This window comes from Frankliniella occidentalis, unplaced genomic scaffold, assembly GCF_000697945.3.
Source record: "Frankliniella occidentalis isolate FOCC.00 unplaced genomic scaffold, Focc_3.1 Scaffold470, whole genome shotgun sequence".
Taxonomy (NCBI): domain Eukaryota; kingdom Metazoa; phylum Arthropoda; class Insecta; order Thysanoptera; family Thripidae; genus Frankliniella; species Frankliniella occidentalis.
Genome location: NW_026267588.1, coordinates 148,704 through 166,104, shown reverse-complemented (window position 1 = coordinate 166,104; position 17,401 = coordinate 148,704). Strand labels below are relative to the sequence as shown.

Below are 17,401 nucleotides of genomic sequence, written 5' to 3'. Positions count from 1 at the left end.
TTAAAACAAACAAATTAGATACAGCTTGATTGCCATTTCTTTCAATTTCTATGGCGGTAAAAAAAACTCTTGTAATGAATGAAAAAGATCTGGCAAATCTAAATACTTAAAAGAATTTCCAGAGAGCATGTTATGTACTATAGCGTGTGCGGTACCTCCTAAGAAAGTCTTTTAAAAGTACACTAATTAACACAAGTACAGTACATTTATTATCACACAAGAACTATCTTCCTCCTTTCTGAGTAAATCAGTCAGACTTTGTAATTGATCAACAAATAATTCATAACAGAGCAAGTTTGATGAAATGAAAATATGCAGAGCTAAACATAAAATGAAGTGATGTCCTTCCCTAGTAGAACATACATATTAATCAAGGAATGCCATCAAAACATTTCATTACCTAGTAAGAATATTCTTATAATGTTTATGCTACTAGGACAAGGATTCGTATAAATGTCTTTTAAGGGTTATGGTGACAGAATGCGGGCCTTAAACATAAACATCAATGAGAACATGGTATAGTTAATACTCAGAAATACTGAAATTCCCAAACAATATGTGACGAGATCATTCCATTCAAAGTAATAGAGATAAGACAGGACGTGGGTTATGGTGGAAAATCCAACAAAACAATCAGGTTGTATCTTTCTAGGAAAGATTCTTTAACCTTTAGATAACTGGATTACTAGAATAAAATATGGTTAATGGTGTATCTCTGCATTTGATCGGTGTTTTCTTTGTAGATGGCTTAGAAGAAGATAATTTCCTTGGTGAGTAAGATTCAATTTGATTAAATCTTGCAGTTGAGTCTTCTTCCACAGTCTCAAGTGGTGTGATGCTATTTGGCAGTGATGTGCACTTGCTGGGAGTAAGTCTCATTGAGCGTCGTCTAGGAGTCAAATCTGAGGAGCTCTTCTTGTTATTTTTAGAGGCTGAGCCAACTTTGGTAGGTGTTCTCAATCCCTCATCAAACTTTGTACAAATGAGTTCAGTAGTGGACATTCCTTGGTGATCCAATGTAAATCTCTTTTTAGTTGGAGTTTGCTCTCCACAGTGTTTCTTGCTTATACTGGTATTCTTTGATTTCAGACTGTCCTCAGACATCTCTTCGATCTCAAATGAAGCTGCCTTCCTCTTTTTGACAAGGTCATTGGACTTTTTAGGGGAGCATGTATTAGAACTCTGCCCTGGTAACACTTTTGTTAGTTGAGGAGGGGACTTCATTCCAGACAACCAATTCCGCATAGCTCCAGAACAAGCAGCACTTCCTTGAAAATCAAGTTTCTTGTTCTTCATTGGTTGTTTGTTTGACTGCAAAGTACCCTTTGATCCAGTAAATACAAAAGGCTTTTGGTTATTGTCTTTAGTTATAGTTGATGTTTTTGCAGATGATACAAAAGGCTTTTTGTTACTGTCTTTAGTTACAGCTGACGTTTTGGCAGATAATACAGAAGCCTTTTGGTTACTGTCTTTAGTTACAGTTGACGTTCTGGCAGATGCAATAGCAAGACTTTTATTCAAACACGCATTTTTTTCATTTGTACTGATACTCAGTTTCTGAGGTGTTCCTAATTTTTTTATAGGCTGAACAGACTTGGTTCCATTCTTTTTCAGCATCCTCTGAAGAATTTCATCGGCTGCAGCAGAAGCAGCTGCAGCAGCAGAAGCAGACAACAGATCTCGTTTACCACACAACTCACCACTTTCAGGAGAACGTCTCTGTAGCCAATTCATCATGACCGAACTGGAGGCTGAAGAGTCAGCAAGTCCCGGCGACTTATTCTTCTTTGTGGCTTTAGAAGCAGTTTTTTCAGTTTGATTTGCCACTTTTCCTTTGTGAAATCTGCCAGACAGAAAAGTAATGAATAATTTGATTTATAGGCAGAGGTGTACACAAAAAAACAACCAATATCAAAAGGGAAAGATTCTTACATGGAAGCTAGAGGAAGATTGGATTCTTTCTTACTCTGTCCCTGATCTTCCCCACGACCTAACAACTGCTGAAGCCTTGTTTCAAAGTCTTTAGGGGTTTCATTTATTTCTCCAGCTTTTCTTCTTGATGAAGCTTTCTCTCTCACTTGAGCTTCAACCATGGCAAGAAATCCATCCCAGTCATCATCAGAATCTGGATTATCTTTCTCAAGTTTAGACTTTGGTGAGGACTTGTTCAAGTGGAACTTTGATTTCTAAACAATAAGAATTTTCAAAAAGTTTAATTAGTATCTTTGATGTTGATGTTAGTAAAAGATCGTGGTATAAGTACTAGTATTTATATTTCACATACCAAAGGAGATGGTGTTTTAATTATATTCATTACTGTGTCTACTTTTTGAGGGGCACGTGTGAGCGGGGAGTTTACTTTAACACTCCTCCTTTGTAATCTTCTGGAGAGTACTTTCTCGTCTCTTCCAGAGCCCAAGTCAGGTGACATGATTTTTGGTCTCTGAAAAGTAATCAGGTGGAATAATATAATAATGAACACACTAGGTTGCACTTGTTTTTGTTCCAATGTAAGCTTTTACCTTTATACATTTTTGAAGGGGATCTGCAAGTTCATATTGAGACAATTTTTCAATGGGATATCTGGTTTCATCAACTTTTGTAAAACTTTCATCACAAGCCATCACCCAATGAGTTGAAACAAGACAGGTACCAAGCTGTTTGGCCTTGCGGAAAGTAGAGAGTAAACCTTCTTGAAACACAACGTGGGTGACCTGAACAAAAAAAAGTTAATAAAAGAATCAGATAAAGTGAATGATCAAACACAAATTTTTAAATTAAGATGACTACAAGTTCTCTACCTTTTTATTAAGAGTGTCAGATACAGATGCCCCAAGCTGTTTCAGCTTCCAGCGGAACCCACCAGTGCGGTCATCCTCGCCGCGCCTCACCTCCACATATGCTACAACACCTGAAATGCAATCAAGAACAATAACTACAAACTCCAATTGGATTTAAAAGATGTATTTGAGAAAATAAAATTATGTAAACATAAATACCCTTTAATACTTTAGATGGATCCTTAGGACTGCTACACTCATCTAGGTTTACAACTTTGTCAGGGGATCCAATTGAACCACGAATTACAGAATGCTCTTCCCCAAAAGCTTTCAATAGAATGGGTGAACATCTAGCAGGTGATTTATGAGTTTTTATAAGTTTACTGCTAGGTGTTTTCAATGGGTAATCTTCTTCCTCATCATTGAAAGAGGAAGTTCTTGACAATGAATCATTTAATTTTTCAAGATTCGGATCTTGTCCTGCGTCATTTGGTATCTTGTCACAATTGTCTGACGGTTCAGTTTGTACAGATTGACATTGACTTTTAGTCTCAGTCTCAGAGTTTGTCTGATTCTCAACATGAGATGGGCGACAAACGATCGAGTTACTTTCAAAAGATGATGATGAGCTTCTCCTCCGCTCCAAAGCTTGGTTCACGGCTGCAACTGCTCTCAATGGTGTACGCAGTTCTTCTGACACTTTTGTTGACTGTTTTGGATGCGGACTACTGTCTGGTTTTAAAACTACTTCAGAGAGAGGTTTGAAGGCAGTTATTAGTTCATCCTCTTGCACAGCAGGAGATCCACAGGCATTTTCCATATTTAAGTGAAGTAGAGACTGTCTTGCTTTACTTTTACGCAGTGGCTTCCAGCTTGGTGTCTTCTCCATTTCAAGGATAGTGGAAACATCAGTAGCTTTCACATGCCTGGGTGGAGACCAAAAGCTTTTCCTTCTGCTACTATCGACTTTGTCTGAGCTTTTATTCACTTCATTCAATGACTCACTTGGTTTCTTGGATGAGGAAGAGTGAGGTTTGTTTTCTTTACTTAGGGAAGGTACACTAACCACAGTCTGACAGGAACTCTCATTTTGCTGTCGTTGCTCCTCTCTTTCAAGTCTCCATGCTCCTGTGATGAAAGGGCGAGTGATTTTGGAAAGAGCCCTGATAGCAGAGGCACTCTCTTCTACTTTTTTCAGTAACCTCTCTTGATTTCGCTGATATCTCTCTTCTTCACTGTCATAATCTTCTTCTTCGCTTTCCTCCTTTCTAGATTTAGAGGCAGCCTTGGAGGCAAGAAACCTCACTCTAGATGCACTCATTTTTTTGAGAAACTAAGCTGACTCTGAAGCAATTGAGCCTACCTAAAATTCCATTTCTGCCCTCGACCTAAAAAGCTGTCACAATCACAACAGCTTTCAGAAAAGACAACAAACTGACGTGAAAGCGCGCGCGCCTGCGCCTGCCAAAAAGGAAAAAGACAGTTCCAGGAGGGGGAGGGGGGAGGGGAGGGGAAGGTATGACAAACTGTTCCGCCCGTCGTAGTTTTGCAGGTATGAGAAACTCAGACAGACAGCTGGCTCTAAACAGAACACATACTTGTGGCCTCAAGATAGTAGTTTTTAGACTTTGTTTTTCTCCTGGTTTTCTCTGCTGTATCATGGCTCTCAATTTATCATCCAATTACAAATTCTTCAGGTGATTGCAGTTCCAGTAGCGATGTTGCTCTCCCTCTCTCTCTGTAAATCTAATGGGAAACTAGTGTTTTGTCATAACCTCTCTTGTTAATGCTGTTGTTTTGTGTTGCAGGAGAGTGACTAGTGTAGCTGCCCAACAAACAGCCCAGCTGCATCAGTTGGCAGCGAAACTCACGTCCTGTCACTCACAGTCGACATCCATCCCAGCTCCTGGAGCACCAGTGTTGAACTGTGCTGCTTTGGCAGCTCCTGCAGTGGTCGGTGGAGGCTGGTCTCTTCTGTCAGTGCGTCATAAAATTCGAAACTACTTTCCCAAACCCCGTGAAGAAAAGAGACTGAAGTACACGTGGGAAGAGCGTATAAAAACTCCTGGTGGAAGAGCCATTCTCATGAGACGTATTCTCAAGGGAAGACATGCCATTACGCATCCACCAAGCATGCTGCCTCATTGGCCCCACAGGCCCTATTAATGAAGATTCATTTGTTTTGTTTCATGTTGATTTAGTTCTCTATTAATAAATTAATTCCTATAATGACAGCAGCCTTTGGTTTTCTCTTGGTTACATAGTTTTCCTCAATGCAGAAAGTTTATTTTCTGATACAAATGTCTGCTAAAGTTATATGTACAAATATTCAATTGAAATAGATAAGTTTACAAAAAACATTCTTATGCAATCCAATAATTTTATCACATTGTCATTGCTTGTTAGACCAGACAGGATTTGTCAGGAGTCATTTACAAAGAGAGAAACAACTCTCTGAATGAATGCACTCTTCTTTTAATCATCTAATTGAGATAATAGAGCAGTCCCCCTCTGTATCCAATGATTTGGAGGTTTCTCTGTATCCAATAGGAGTGCTAAAACAAAGTTTGTTGAGTGGCCTGTCGTTGACAAGACGCCTCTCCTCTCTGAAGTCCTATACAAGGGGCACCGATATCGCCTCCCTTCAGACAGTTCTTGCTTTTGAGTTGGCTTGAACCAGATGATGGGCATAATGTCACTGAGTACCTGTAAACACCAAAAGTCATCCATTGCCAGGGCTCCGTAACTTATCATAACACAAATGAGTGGTAGTTACTCAATGTAACAAAACACATGTCAAATTAAAAGTTAAAGTTATCGATTTTGAAATATGTCCGATATTAATCATGCATATTGTGGAAAAAAGTTGGACAAGTCGAATAACAAACTTATTTCCAAAGGAATAAAGTAAAAGTTACAAATTATAACTTCAACTCTTAAAGTATCTCTTAAAATCAGATAATTGAAAAATCTTTTTAGCCCACACCTCAATAAGGGCTGTCAATAAAGTACCCAAATAGCCCCTAAAACGCGAAATTTGTGCAAGGATCAACTGCGGACGCCCGACCCACCTTTGGCAGCTGCTCTGCGAGCACGCCCGCCCCGCGGTCCCAGCGCGCACCCTCCAAGAACAGGCGGTGACAGTACACGCCGTCCTGAGGCGGGGAGGCGACGCTGTCCCCCCCGAGCACCTGGAAGTCGAACGTCAGCTGGTCGATGGGGACCGTGTATTTGCGGGCGAAGTCCTGCATAGCCCCCGTCAGGAAGGCCTGGAAAAGAAAACACGCGAGGCTGTCAAAGTGTACCCGGGGAACACGAGTCGGGGCGCGAGCGCAACCCGCGTCCCACCTGCGTGAAGAAGAATCCCGAGAGCCAGAAGACCTTCGGGCGGCCGTTGTCGTGCCAGTCCTGCAGGCTGCGCAGCCGTTCGCACAGGTCCGCGATGTAGCTGGCGAGCGGCTTGAGGCTCGGGTACGACGCCTTGCTCCAGGCGCCGGGCACCCGCGACACGAGCAGCGCGCTCGCCACGGCGTCCAGCTCGGGGGACATGACGATGAGGCCGCGGACGGCGCGCTGCAGCTCCTCCAGGGACCGGCGCACCACGTCCACCAGGCGGTTGAAGCGCTCCATCTCCTGCACGAGGACCGTGTTCATGGACTCCTTGTATGAGACCGGGAACCGCTGCGCCGCCAGCTCCAGGTCGAAGGCCTTCGGCAGCTTGGCCAGGATGTCGCCGGCGATCGTCAGGAGCACCTGATCCGTCTGGCCGCCCTCGACCGCCACCTGCGGGACACACGACGGGCAAGGGGTTCATGACGCGGACTGAGCTGGTGAACGAAGGACTGCTCGCCCGACCCGCACCTGGCCCTGGACGGAGAGCATGGCGTCCACGAGCGCCCTGGTGGCCTGCAGGTCCTTGGTCATGCCCGCGTTGGCGTGCAGCCCGTAGACCTCGGGTGGCGGCAGCGTCGGCAGCGCCTCCACGTGCCGCAGGTACTCGCGGTAGTCGTTCTTGCGCGGGAGCCCGTACTGCGCGCCCCCGGGGCAGAACACGTAGTTGGCGTCCAGCACGACGCCGTCGTTGATGAAGTTGGCCAGGATGACGACCAGCGAGCGGCGGTCCCAGTCGTCCGTGACTCGGCCGCCGTAGTTGCACTCGCCCGTCAGGTAGGAGATGGCCTGGTACGGCACCTGGGCACGGGAGACAGTAACGTGACGAGGCCGATGATAACGAGGCGAACGCCTGCGAACTACAAGGTAGGCCATCCTGCACTACGCCGAAGTACGGCTGGCTGGCCTATCTACATGTTCGCAGGCGCTAGCACGGCGAGAGCCCCCGAGCGGGACGTCCGCGCGCCACTGCGCTCCGCTCACCTGCTCGTACTCGTTGATGAACATCTGCAGCTGGCGGACGGAGATGGCAAAGTCGGACTCGTTGAAGCCGTACGGGATGTTCCAGCCGATGGGTCCGAACTTACGTCGCTCCTGAGGATTGTCAAGGATTTTATTTTCTCTGTCCTTTGGGTAATTATTGAGGAAGGGAGACACGAGGGCCGGCAGCCAGGTCGACGCCTACCTGGATCACGGCGTGGAAGAAGCAGATGCCGTACAGGAGTTTGACAAACACTCTGTCCTTGCCCGGGCAGCCTTCGAAGAACTCCGGGTCCCTGACGGGCTCGGAGAGGTAGGCGCGGAGCAGGTTCTGCTGCAGGCCGGTGGGCGGCTCGTTGGTCATCTTGACGCCGTTCTGCAGCAGGGCGGCGGGGAAGGCCGCCGACGGGTAGCTCGTGAGCCAGAGGCGGAAGCCGAGGGCCGTGTTGTTGGTGTCCAGGCCCTCCCAGATCTTCTCCAGGGGCGTCATGAAGGACTCGGCCACGTGGCAGTTCTGGAGGCACACCCAGCCCCCGGTGGCCTGGACAAGGAGCGACGACACGTTTTATGTACTCCCCCAGGATGCCGTCGGACTCGGCCGCACGCCCAAACCCGTGCACGTGCAGTAAGAGAAAAGTTTCGTTCCAGACACCGAAATTTTGATGGCCACGATCAAATTTATTCGTTCGATCCGTCCGGTTTAGTCGTAAGCATCAACATTTTAGTAGCTGTAACCGAAATTTTGGTTGCTGTAACCAAAATTTCAGTTGCTGTGACTAAAAGTTTGATGGCCATGACTTAAACAGACTGATCGAAAAAATTTTGATGGCTGCAACGGAACATTTTTTCTCAGCCTGTGCTCACCTGCGCCTCCTTGATCATGGCCGCCGCGATGGGCCCCTGGCCCTGGCCCAGCGAGATGGACGCGAACTTGTTGCCGACGCCCAGCTTGGTGGTGAACTTGAGCAGCGCGGCCATGGGGTCGGCGCCCGGGGACAGGATGAAGATGAGCGGCGCCAGGCAGTTGGAGTCCTCGTACGAGCGGGCGATGTCGAAGGGCGGCGGCGACACGTACCGCTTGTCCAGGTGACTCTGCACCAGCGCGCTCACGGCGTGTGTCACCTGACGAGCACAACATAACATAATTTGCCGAAATTTGGCAACTGCGTTGACATACCGAATAGGAACGCCATGAACTGAGGATCGCCACAGCAGGGGCGAACGCCTGCGAACTGCCGGGTAGGCCATCCCGCACTACGTCCAAGTGGGGCTGGCTGGCCTATCTACCGGTTCGCAGGCGCTGGCATGCATGACAAAATCCCCTGCGGACAGCGGACATGCAGGTAGGCCATCCAGCCGTACTTGGACGTAGTGCGAGATGGCCTACCCTGTAGTTCGCAGGCGTTCCTCTCTGCGACTCGGCGCTCAGTGAGTATCTCACCTCAGCACAGACTGTCTAGGTCGCCGCAGCAGCTTGACTCACCTTGTCGGGCCGCACCATCCGGAGGCAGATGAGTCTCTGGAACAGGCTGGGGTCCTTGCCGCCCGTCCACGCTCGCGGCGGGTCCGTGCTTTGAGGCTCTGCCAGGTCGTAGTACTTCTTCCACTCGCCCAGGCCGGACACGAACGCCTGTCGAAAACCGCCGAACCCGGGCACCTCGTCCACGCGGCAAACCTGAACGAAAATAGAACGTCGATCGCCTCCGGTTTGTGGAATTCCGTATACACGTTTCCTGCTTTTCCTTACCTCGTCCCAGGCCTTGTCCGGCAGCCAAGGTTTGCCCGGGTTCGGCGTGGGGTTCTCGAGGCCCACTCCCCCCGTGAGGAAGAAGTTGAGCTCGTGCTTGGTGAGCGAGCGTCGCGCCATCATGATGGTGGTGCACAGGATGAAGGAGAACAGCAGCTTGTCCTTCTCGAAGAGGGAGCGGCACACGTTGCAGTACAAGTTGTACGTGAAGGTGTCCGTGAGGAAGGCGAGGCGGCGCTCCAGGTCCCTGGACTTGTTGGCTGTCTCGATGGACGTGACGTAGATGTTGATGAACCAGGCGAGCGAGTACTGGTACATGGGGTCGATGTTGGGCAGGTCCGTGACGCAGTAGTACAGCGAGGCCGAGTGTTTCGCGATGGACTGGTAGTTGTAGCGGAAGCTCTCGATCTTCTCCTCCGTCTCCCGGGTGGCCTCTTGCTTGCGGGTGATGTCCTCCGAGAGCAGCTTGGACTCGTCCAGGACGCGGATGGCCGTCTCGTCCTCCAGGATGTTGCCCTTGGACTGCGACAGCGTCTTGAGGATCATCTCCTCCACGTCGCTGAGGGCCTTCTTGTTGGCGGCGCTCTGCACGATCAGACTCTGGCGCTTGTCCTCCAGGTCGGGCCGCTCCTTGGCCACCACGGTGCCCAGGAGCTGGTCCTCCAGCCCCTCCACCGTCAGCGCGAAGTTGACGATGGTGACTTTGTTGAAGACGTCCGGCAGGTAGTGCGGGTTGCGCAGCCGCGACGTCATGTAGAGCTTGAAGGCCGGGTGGTACTCCACGATGTTGTCGCCGAGGCTGATGAACGTGGTGCCGCCCTGCGAGAACGTCATGCGGAAGAGCACCGGGTCCAGGGGCGCCTCCAGCTCCTCCAGCACGTTCTCCAGCAGCAGCGGCCTGCCCGTCGACACGCAGGACTCGACCGTCTTCATGTAGTCGGGGTCACTGAACTTGGCGACCTGGAGGTCGTTGGCCTTCTCCATGCCCTTTATCCACTTGTTGGCCTGGCCCTGTGGGTCAACCATAAGCGACCACCGCTTGGAGCAGTCTACGATGATGGCGTTCTCGATGGAGAAGGCGTCCCTGGGCAGGCCGTGGATGTTCCAGCCCTGCGTCTTGATCTCGGATCCCAGCACCTGAGAAAGTAAGGCAGCGTGTCATAGTGGCACTGTGCTGAGCTGGACCTCGCGCCTGCCCCGTACTCACCTTGACAAAACTGAATTCAGCCGAGGAGGGGATCTTGAGCTGGATCACGTAGTCGCGCCACTTGGCCACGGCCTCGACGCGGAAGGGCGTCGTGAAGGTGCAGAGGTAGGCGATGACCCCGCACGACACGAGGATGTCGCCGGCCAGGCAGTCGTAGCTCGTCTGCAGGGTCTTGGCCGCCTGCGACCAGCGCGCCTTCTCGCCGCCCAGGCCGTTGATGAGCTTGTTGGCGCGCTCCAGCTTGCTCTCGCACAGCGCCACGTCGTCCTGGAGGGCCTGCTTGCGCTCGTTGGCCTCGTTGAGCTGCTCCGTCAGCTGCGCCAGCTTGTCCTCCAGCGCGCGCACCTGGCCTCGCTTCTCGTCCAGGAGGGCCATGGTGGCGGCGTACTCCTTCTCGGCGATCTCCAGCTTGGCCTTCTTGGGCGCCACCTCCTTGGCGACGACGTCGTACATGTCCATGGCGATGATCCACTTGCAGAGGCCCTCGGCCGCGCTCGACGCCTTGGCCACGATGCTCGGCTTGAAGTCCTTGTTGGGCAGGTACTCCTTGCGTATCTTGGCCATGAGCGCGGGCGGGATGTTGTCCTTGTCGTAGTCCTTGAGCGTCTGCAGGAAGTTGATGTCCCCCAGGAGCTTGAGGCTGGGGCCCCAGTAGTCCAGGATCTTCCTGCCGGAGGCCGGGTCCGGCACGCGATCAGGCGCAATGTCCCTCATGATGCACACGGCCGCCATCACCTGGAAGGAAGAGCGCGGTGAAATGGATTGACACTCACTATACCCCTCTCCCTTTCTGTTTATTCACTTACCATTTTGACGGCGTCAGGTGGGTTCTTCATCGACTTCACGAGCGTGATGTCCTGGGGTTTGAGCGTGTTCAGGGCGTTGATGGCCTCCTCGAGGATGGGGATGGCGAGCGCCAGATCCGCCTCGCACTCGGACTTGAGTGCTTGCGACGCCTCGGCCTGCGCGTTGGCCACCTTCTCGTCCTCCCGCACCAGGTCCGTGGCCTGCTCCACCTTGATCGTCTCCTGCTCGATAATGGACAGCATCTTGGACGACTCGCGCACCGCCTGCGCCAGCCGCGGCTGCAGGTTGGTCAGCTCCGTCTGCATCTGCGCCACCTGCGCGGCGGCAAAGTCGAGCTTGTCCAGACCGCCCATATAGCGGTTCTTGGCGTCCATGATCTCCTCCTGCTTGGCCACGGTGAGGCGCGCGAACGACTTGATGAGCTCGAGGAACGCCGACGACGTGATGTACGTCTTGCGGCCCGTGGCGGCGTGGAACCGGTCCGCGGCCACCTTGGACGTGGCGTGGAAGTACTTGCAGGCCTGCACGGCGTTGGTGCGCACGTTGGCGTCCAGGGCCACGTCGGACAGGTAGCGGGTCGCCACCATGCCGAGGGCGTCCTCGGGCCACATCTCGTACCTGTCGGAGTAGAGCAGAGCTTTAGACCAGTGCCCTCCCAGCAGAGAGCAAAGACAGAGGGCTGAGGGACGAACCAGTCGATGGTGCAGCAGTTGACCAGCGAGGGGTAGAGTCGGAGCCGGGAGCGGAAGGACGGCCCGATGGGGCTGAAGCACAGCATCATGTGCAGCTTCTGTTTGCAGCGGTTGATGAAGAAGGCGAACACCTGCTCACAGACATGATTGTTAGTCAGGAAAAGTACTGCACATGACCTTCTGTACCCTGTACTTCCTGCACCCACCTGGAGAGGGCTGACATCCATGTTGCGGTTGCCCCCCTGCGCGGCGAGGCGCACCAGCTCCAGGATCTCCTGCTTCTCGTCCACGGCGAAGATGTTGGGCACCTCTCCCGAGTTCAGCAGCGAGTCGATGTCCTGCAGGAACACCTCCTCCTTGATCTGCGTCTCGTTGAAGAGGAACACGGTGTCCTTGCCGCGGCCGCCCGACTCCTTGAGGACCTGCGCGAGAGAAACGGGGAGATGAGAGACACTTCGGCGTCCACCGCGACAACACCACCACCGCAACGGCCGCTGTCCGACCTGTTTCAAATCGTCCCTCCAGTCGTTGACGCCGTAGTTCTTGGTGATCTCCGGCTGGAAGAGGGTGCTGCCCATGATGGCGTTGCCCAGCCTGGTGAGCGACTGGCGACCCGAGCCGCCGACGCCCACGAGCAGCCCCGAGCCACCCGGGCAGGCGATCACCCGGCACACGCGCGCCAGGTGCACCAGGGCGTACTTGAACAGCACCACGTCGATCTTGGTCTTGTGCGACGAGTTGAACTCGTCCATGACTGCCTCGGCCAGGCTCTTGAAGTCCTGCGCGTGCAACCCGAACGCCGTCGGCGTGTTCAAAACGCTCTCAACAGGCAACACCCCCCGAACACCAGCTCACCAGCAGCACCCTGCTGCTGACTGACCTGGATGCGCGCAATCTCCTCGTACTTCCGGTCGTCCTCGGCCGCGTCCGGGTCCATGAAGTTGCCGAAGATGAGGGTGTCGAGCGCCTCCCGGGTGACGACGCCCTGCTCGTCGCACTGGTTCTCCAGGCAGACGTCGAGGCTCTCCTTGAAGTGGCTCTGCACGCAGTGCCGGATGAGTGCGAACAGCCAGTCGCGGTCAGCGTCGTCCACCAGTCGGTCGTAGAACACGCGCAGGACCTAGAGAGAGAGTTCACGATATAATTTCATTCCAACTTAAAAGGAGTGGGTAACTTTTCACGGAACTTCGTCTGAACTCGCGGCGAACCTCGTGCGTCCACAGGTTGACGAAGAAGCGCTTGCTGTCCACGGACTCCTTGCGGGCGAGCGAGCAGCCCTGCACCACGCGGGCCACGTCGCGCAGGTTGAACACGTAGTGCGACTTGGCGGGCGTGGGCCTCAGCTCGCGCATCGCCGCCAGGTACACCTCGAGCGTGGCCGCCACCACGCACTGGATGGACTGCGCCGCGTCCTGCCCGAAGCCGGTGCGACGCAGCCCCACCTGAAAACAATATGGTAGCGGCGTGTGAGGGGAGCGTAAAAACAAATAGAGAGACCGAAAATGCGGCGAACAGCACCTGCAGGACGTTGGTGAAGATCTTGGTCACGCTGTCCTCGCTGAACGAGTTGATGGAGTACAGCTTGAAGTGACGCAGGAAGCGGCGGTACACGTCCTGACGGCTGCCCCCGGGCGGGCCGCACGCCGTCACCAGCAGGATGCCGTCGAGGAGGAGTTTGGAGCAGTCCTGGAGGAGGACAAAAGCAAGGTTTGTTGGAAGGCCTATCGCACCACGTCGACCCTCGCGGCCGCGTCGCGCAGCACCACGCACCTTGAGGTCGAACCAGTTGCCGTGGTCGAAGTACTGGCGCAGCAGCTCGATGGCCGGCTGCGCGCCGTACACCTCCTTCTGCGGCATGTTCATATCGTCCACGAAGATGACGCACTTCTTGCCGGGCGGCGCGCCGTACTGGCCGCGCCGCCGCTTGTGCAGCTTGGACAGCACCAGGTCCTGGGTCTGGTTGGCGGACGTCTGCACGGTGAAGGTGAGGAAGGCGGGCAGGTACTGCTCCTGGTCCAGCTTGTTCATGAGCAGGTCCTGGATGTAGAAGCTCTTGCCCGTGCCCGTCGGCCCCACCAGCAGGAACGGCACCCCGTGCCGCACGTGCATCTCGAGCAGGTGCACGTACTTGACGGACTCGACGGTCGGCACGACCATCTGCTGGATGTTGATGGTCTCGGTCATCTTGACGGAGCGCAGCAGCTCGGGCCAGTGCTTCCACGCGCCCTTCTGCCGGTACACGAACACGTAGTCGTACAGCAGGCCCTCGTTCGGGATGGACAGCTCCACGGGGCCGACGCTCTCCGGCACGGGGTAGGCCTCGTTGTTGCCGCGCCAGAGCTCCTTGTAGAACTCGTCAAACTTCTCCTGCGAGTTGAACGACAGTTGATCCGTGTGATCCCGTATTCGGACAAATGGGAAATGACCAATGAACTTTTCCCAAGGTGACGTTTCCCTAAGCGACGCGACGAAAACTGGGTCGTTTTTTAGCTTTGACTTTGAAAAGTGTTCTCATTTCGTCGTCGAGCCGTGCCGGAGCAAGGAAAGAGTTCTAGCAGCTGTCGGCCGAGGCCATACGAGTGACAGCGCCTGCAACCCGCCGGGTGGGCAAACCCGCCGCACAGCTCCGTGGAGCGGGCCGCCGCCCTGCCAGCGCCCGAACCGTTCCCTCGCGTCGTCTGGTCCGCGTCATGGGGACTCGGGACGCTCATGGGCTCCTCAACAGACGAGGTCCACTACCTGTGACGCCTGGTCCAGCGCGCCGCCGAAGCCCCACACGCCGGCGTACAGGAAGGTGGCGTGCGTCCAGTTGGCGACGTACTTCTCGAAGTCGTCCCATGACTGCGTCGCCTCGTCCAGCAGCATCTCGGCCAGCTGCAGGACGCCGCGGACCGTGTTGGACACGCCCGCGTCCAGCACCTGGCTGCACTGGCGGCGCAGGAAGTGCGTGCACGCGGGCACCAGCCAGTCGAGCAGGTCGCTGATGAGCTGCGGGCACAACCAAGTTTCCAGCCCCAGACGTGTTTAACTAACTCTATCTCAAGGTCCGTCTTTTCTTACAGTGGCGTACTCCTCCTTCCAGCGCGCGGGTGCCCCCGTCGGCCGCATCGTCGTGTCGCTCTGCCCCTGGGCGTGCGCCCCCGGGCCGTGCGTCTGACTAACGCTCAGAGCGGCCATGGGGGCGGCGGTCCCCGGGCCCTCGGCGTCGCCGGCCCCCGCACCCGTCAGGCCGCTCATCCCGGACACTGCAGGGCCGGGCGGGCGCCGCGAACCACTACCGCCACCCTGTCGGGCGCCAAGCAGAGAACCATTGAGCTACGGACACTGTTGTTGTCTGTGAGGACGGGCAGCTCCCGGGGCGAGCCAGTCGTTACCTGCGGGGGTGCTCGGAGCCACGAGTCGGCGAGCGGTCGCCAGCCCAGAGCGCTGGGCTCCTGGTAGATCATGCCACACCGGGACACGGTGGCGGGCGACGCCTGCAGCAGGTCCATGACCTCGAAGATCATGGACATGGTGGGCGACATGGTGATGACCTCCCCGGACGTGAGGCACAGCTTCTTGTTGTCGTCCAGCACCGTGTTCATGTTCTCGATCCACACCGCGTCCACGGGGCCGTCGAAGATGAGCCACTTCCGCCTTCCGTCCTACAATGGAGTGAAATTAGCCAGGGGTGTGGCGGGGCGGGGACCTCCAGGGAGGCAGCGGGGAGGTGGGCTCACCTGCGCCATGGCGAACTGGCGGAAGGCGAGCGCCACCACGCCGTCGGACCACTCGTAGGAGACGGGGTCGAACTGGCCGTAGAGCTGCCCCAGCGTGATGGACTTGGGGTTGAGCGTGAAGTAGTCGACGCCGACCTCCTCGCAGCCCGGCTGCTCGGCCATCATGCCGAGGGCCTCGGCGAGCGCGTGCAGCGCGCAGGTCTTGCCGCTGAAGGGCTCCCCCACGAGCATGAAGCCGTGGCGGACCACCATCATCTCGTAGGTCTGCACCACCTTGGTGACGAAGTAGTCGACGGGCTGCAGGTTGCGGCGCGCGCACACGGCGCCCAGGGCCTCCTTCATCTGGGAGTAGTCTAGCTCGGGCAGGGTCACGCCAGGGAACAGGTCCGAGATGATGCCCTGTGGTGGTGACGGGAGTTGAGGTTGTTTACATTGCGGTGAACAAGCACAAACTAACCGCGAACGTGACTAACAGTAAGTAGTACGCTAACCTGGAACAGCGGCACGTCGTGGTTGAGGAACTTGGGCAGGTTGACGTCGATGATGGAGCGCAGCAGCAGGATCTCCTCCTTCTCGGCGGGGTACTTGAGCTTGAGGTTGCCGGCCGCAGACAGGACGCTCTTGACCGCGCGCATGCCGTAGTCGTAGTGCGACTGTAACAGGCGACGTCGGCGTAAGCAACCAGCGAGAAGGGCGCCTAGGGAGGGATCGTAGGACATTCAAACACCTGCGACGACAGCTGTTCGGAGCACAGGCGGTAGGTGGTGACGATCTTGACGGAGAGGGCGCGCGCGTCCACGTAGCCGTACGAGTACAGGGAGATCTCGCCGATGAGGGCGTAGTCCGGGACCATCATGGCCACGGTGCGGAACAGCACCTTGAGGTTGTCCGGCAGCTCCGAGCGACCCGCGTACCCGGGGTTCATCGTGATGCAGATATAGCACGATGGGTTCAGCTTGAGCTACAAAACGGTCGCGAGGATCGCCTCATGTTAACCGATACAAGAACCCCTAGCCATAGATTGCAATCGTGCTCACCTGAGTGCCCTCGAAGTTGAGCGTGGTCTCGTTCGCCTGGATGGCGACGATGATGCACAGGATTTGCTGCGCCACCACGGACAGCACCTCCAGCTCGATGCGGTTGAACTCGTCGAAGCAGGCCCACGCCCCGGACGACGCGAGCCCCTTGAAGAACTTGCCCATGGCGATGTAGTCGAGGCCGTCGGAGCAGTTGAAGACGATGCACTGCACGGCCAGCGCCTTGGCCAGGTCCTTGGTGGTCTCCGTCTTGCCCGTGCCGGCGGGGCCCTCCGGGGCGCCGTTGAGGTGCAGGTGGTAGGCGCCGATGAGCGTGCGGTAGCAGCGGTCCGTGAGCGGCGTGATGACGAGGCGGGGCGTGTTGCCCAGGTACTCGTACGCGTACGGCACCGTGGCGTTGATGAGCCGCACCAGGCAGTTGTCCTCCCAGTAGTACCTGCATCCGGCCCAAAGTGTCGGCAAGCTTAGTGTACTGCAGGCAGTAGTGCTGCGTTGTTTGTTTTGTCAGCGGGGTGGGGCGTCCCCCGTTGGGCTAGCTAGCTACCTCACGGATGGGAGCGCCGAGGAGGTAGGCAATCCAACCGCATCCTAGCATGCGTTACAGCGGTGTTGCCTACCACCCGGGGGCTCCACTCTGGCTCACCTGGCTCACCTACCTACCTGAGCTGTGCCAGCCACTGGAAGTCCTGCTCCGAGGACACGCTCTTCTCGGCCATGTCCCATACCACGTCCTTGGCGTGCACGTCGATGACGACCAGGGCGCCGAGGGTGACCCGGGTCTGGCGGGACAGCTTGCCGCGCACCAGGGTCACGATGTCGTTCAGCTGCTCCTCGAGCTTGCCGTGGTACTTCACCAGGTCGCGAGGGTGGCCCGACTTGAGGCAGTTGTGGACCTCGGCCGTCCAGTACACCTGAGAAGAGGGTCACTAAACCTAATTGCCGATAGAGGAAACTGGTCGGTTTGAACCGAGGGGTCCTTCACTCAATAAAATCAGTGTATACCCCTAGAAAAAATCACGAAAAAAAAATCATACAAATTCA

At 54.8% G+C, this 17,401-nt stretch overlaps 3 protein-coding genes across 3 annotated transcripts in view; 1 reads left to right on the top strand and 2 right to left on the bottom strand.

Moving 5' to 3' along the window:
• Positions 1-186: 186 nt before the first annotated feature.
• On the bottom strand, positions 187-4,239 carry LOC113206157 (uncharacterized). The gene is made up of 6 exons (XM_026422096.2): positions 3,000-4,239; positions 2,802-2,911; positions 2,523-2,714; positions 2,285-2,443; positions 1,933-2,186; positions 187-1,843 (listed from the first exon to the last, which is right to left on the bottom strand). Exons 1-6 carry the CDS (start codon positions 4,099-4,101, stop codon positions 670-672), a joined length of 2,991 nt encoding a protein of 996 aa, XP_026277881.1. The 5' UTR covers positions 4,102-4,239; the 3' UTR covers positions 187-669.
• Positions 4,240-4,310: 71 nt separating this feature from the next.
• LOC113206164 (uncharacterized) lies at positions 4,311-5,017 on the top strand. The gene is made up of 2 exons (XM_026422106.2): positions 4,311-4,477; positions 4,589-5,017. Exons 1-2 carry the CDS (start codon positions 4,335-4,337, stop codon positions 4,944-4,946), a joined length of 501 nt encoding a protein of 166 aa, XP_026277891.2. The 5' UTR covers positions 4,311-4,334; the 3' UTR covers positions 4,947-5,017.
• Positions 5,014-17,401, bottom strand: part of LOC113206165 (dynein axonemal heavy chain 7) — a 13,406-nt gene continuing 1,018 nt past the window's right edge. Inside the window, 26 exon segments of the mRNA XM_052274936.1 lie at positions 5,014-5,486; positions 5,852-6,049; positions 6,129-6,563; positions 6,642-6,971; positions 7,155-7,265; positions 7,357-7,692; positions 8,016-8,273; positions 8,635-8,826; positions 8,899-10,035; positions 10,106-10,840; positions 10,912-11,530; positions 11,605-11,735; positions 11,811-12,026; positions 12,108-12,383; positions 12,485-12,724; positions 12,813-13,046; positions 13,123-13,290; positions 13,375-13,971; positions 14,344-14,592; positions 14,928-15,248; positions 15,324-15,722; positions 15,815-15,976; positions 16,051-16,284; positions 16,361-16,796; positions 17,021-17,278; positions 17,280-17,336. Coding sequence (XP_052130896.1) covers positions 5,256-5,486; positions 5,852-6,049; positions 6,129-6,563; positions 6,642-6,971; positions 7,155-7,265; positions 7,357-7,692; positions 8,016-8,273; positions 8,635-8,826; positions 8,899-10,035; positions 10,106-10,840; positions 10,912-11,530; positions 11,605-11,735; positions 11,811-12,026; positions 12,108-12,383; positions 12,485-12,724; positions 12,813-13,046; positions 13,123-13,290; positions 13,375-13,971; positions 14,344-14,592; positions 14,928-15,248; positions 15,324-15,722; positions 15,815-15,976; positions 16,051-16,284; positions 16,361-16,796; positions 17,021-17,278; positions 17,280-17,336 — 8,560 coding nt within the window. The 3' untranslated portion in view covers positions 5,014-5,255.

Bases quoted from the DNA above. Each gene is read 5' to 3' on its own strand.
- LOC113206157 (XM_026422096.2), bottom strand. From the start codon at position 4,101: ATGAGTGCATCTAGAGTGAGGTTTCTTGCCTCCAAGGCTGCCTCTAAA. The intron at 2,715-2,801 runs GTAGAGAACTTG...TTTTTTGTTCAG, and splicing joins CTGACACTCTTAATAAAAAG to GTCACCCACGTTGTGTTTCA. The intron at 2,444-2,522 runs GTAAAAGCTTAC...ATTACTTTTCAG, and splicing joins CCCTTCAAAAATGTATAAAG to AGACCAAAAATCATGTCACC.
- LOC113206164 (XM_026422106.2), top strand. From the start codon at position 4,335: ATGAGAAACTCAGACAGACAGCTGGCTCTAAACAGAACACATACTTGT. The intron at 4,478-4,588 runs GTGATTGCAGTT...TTTGTGTTGCAG, and splicing joins TCCAATTACAAATTCTTCAG to GAGAGTGACTAGTGTAGCTG.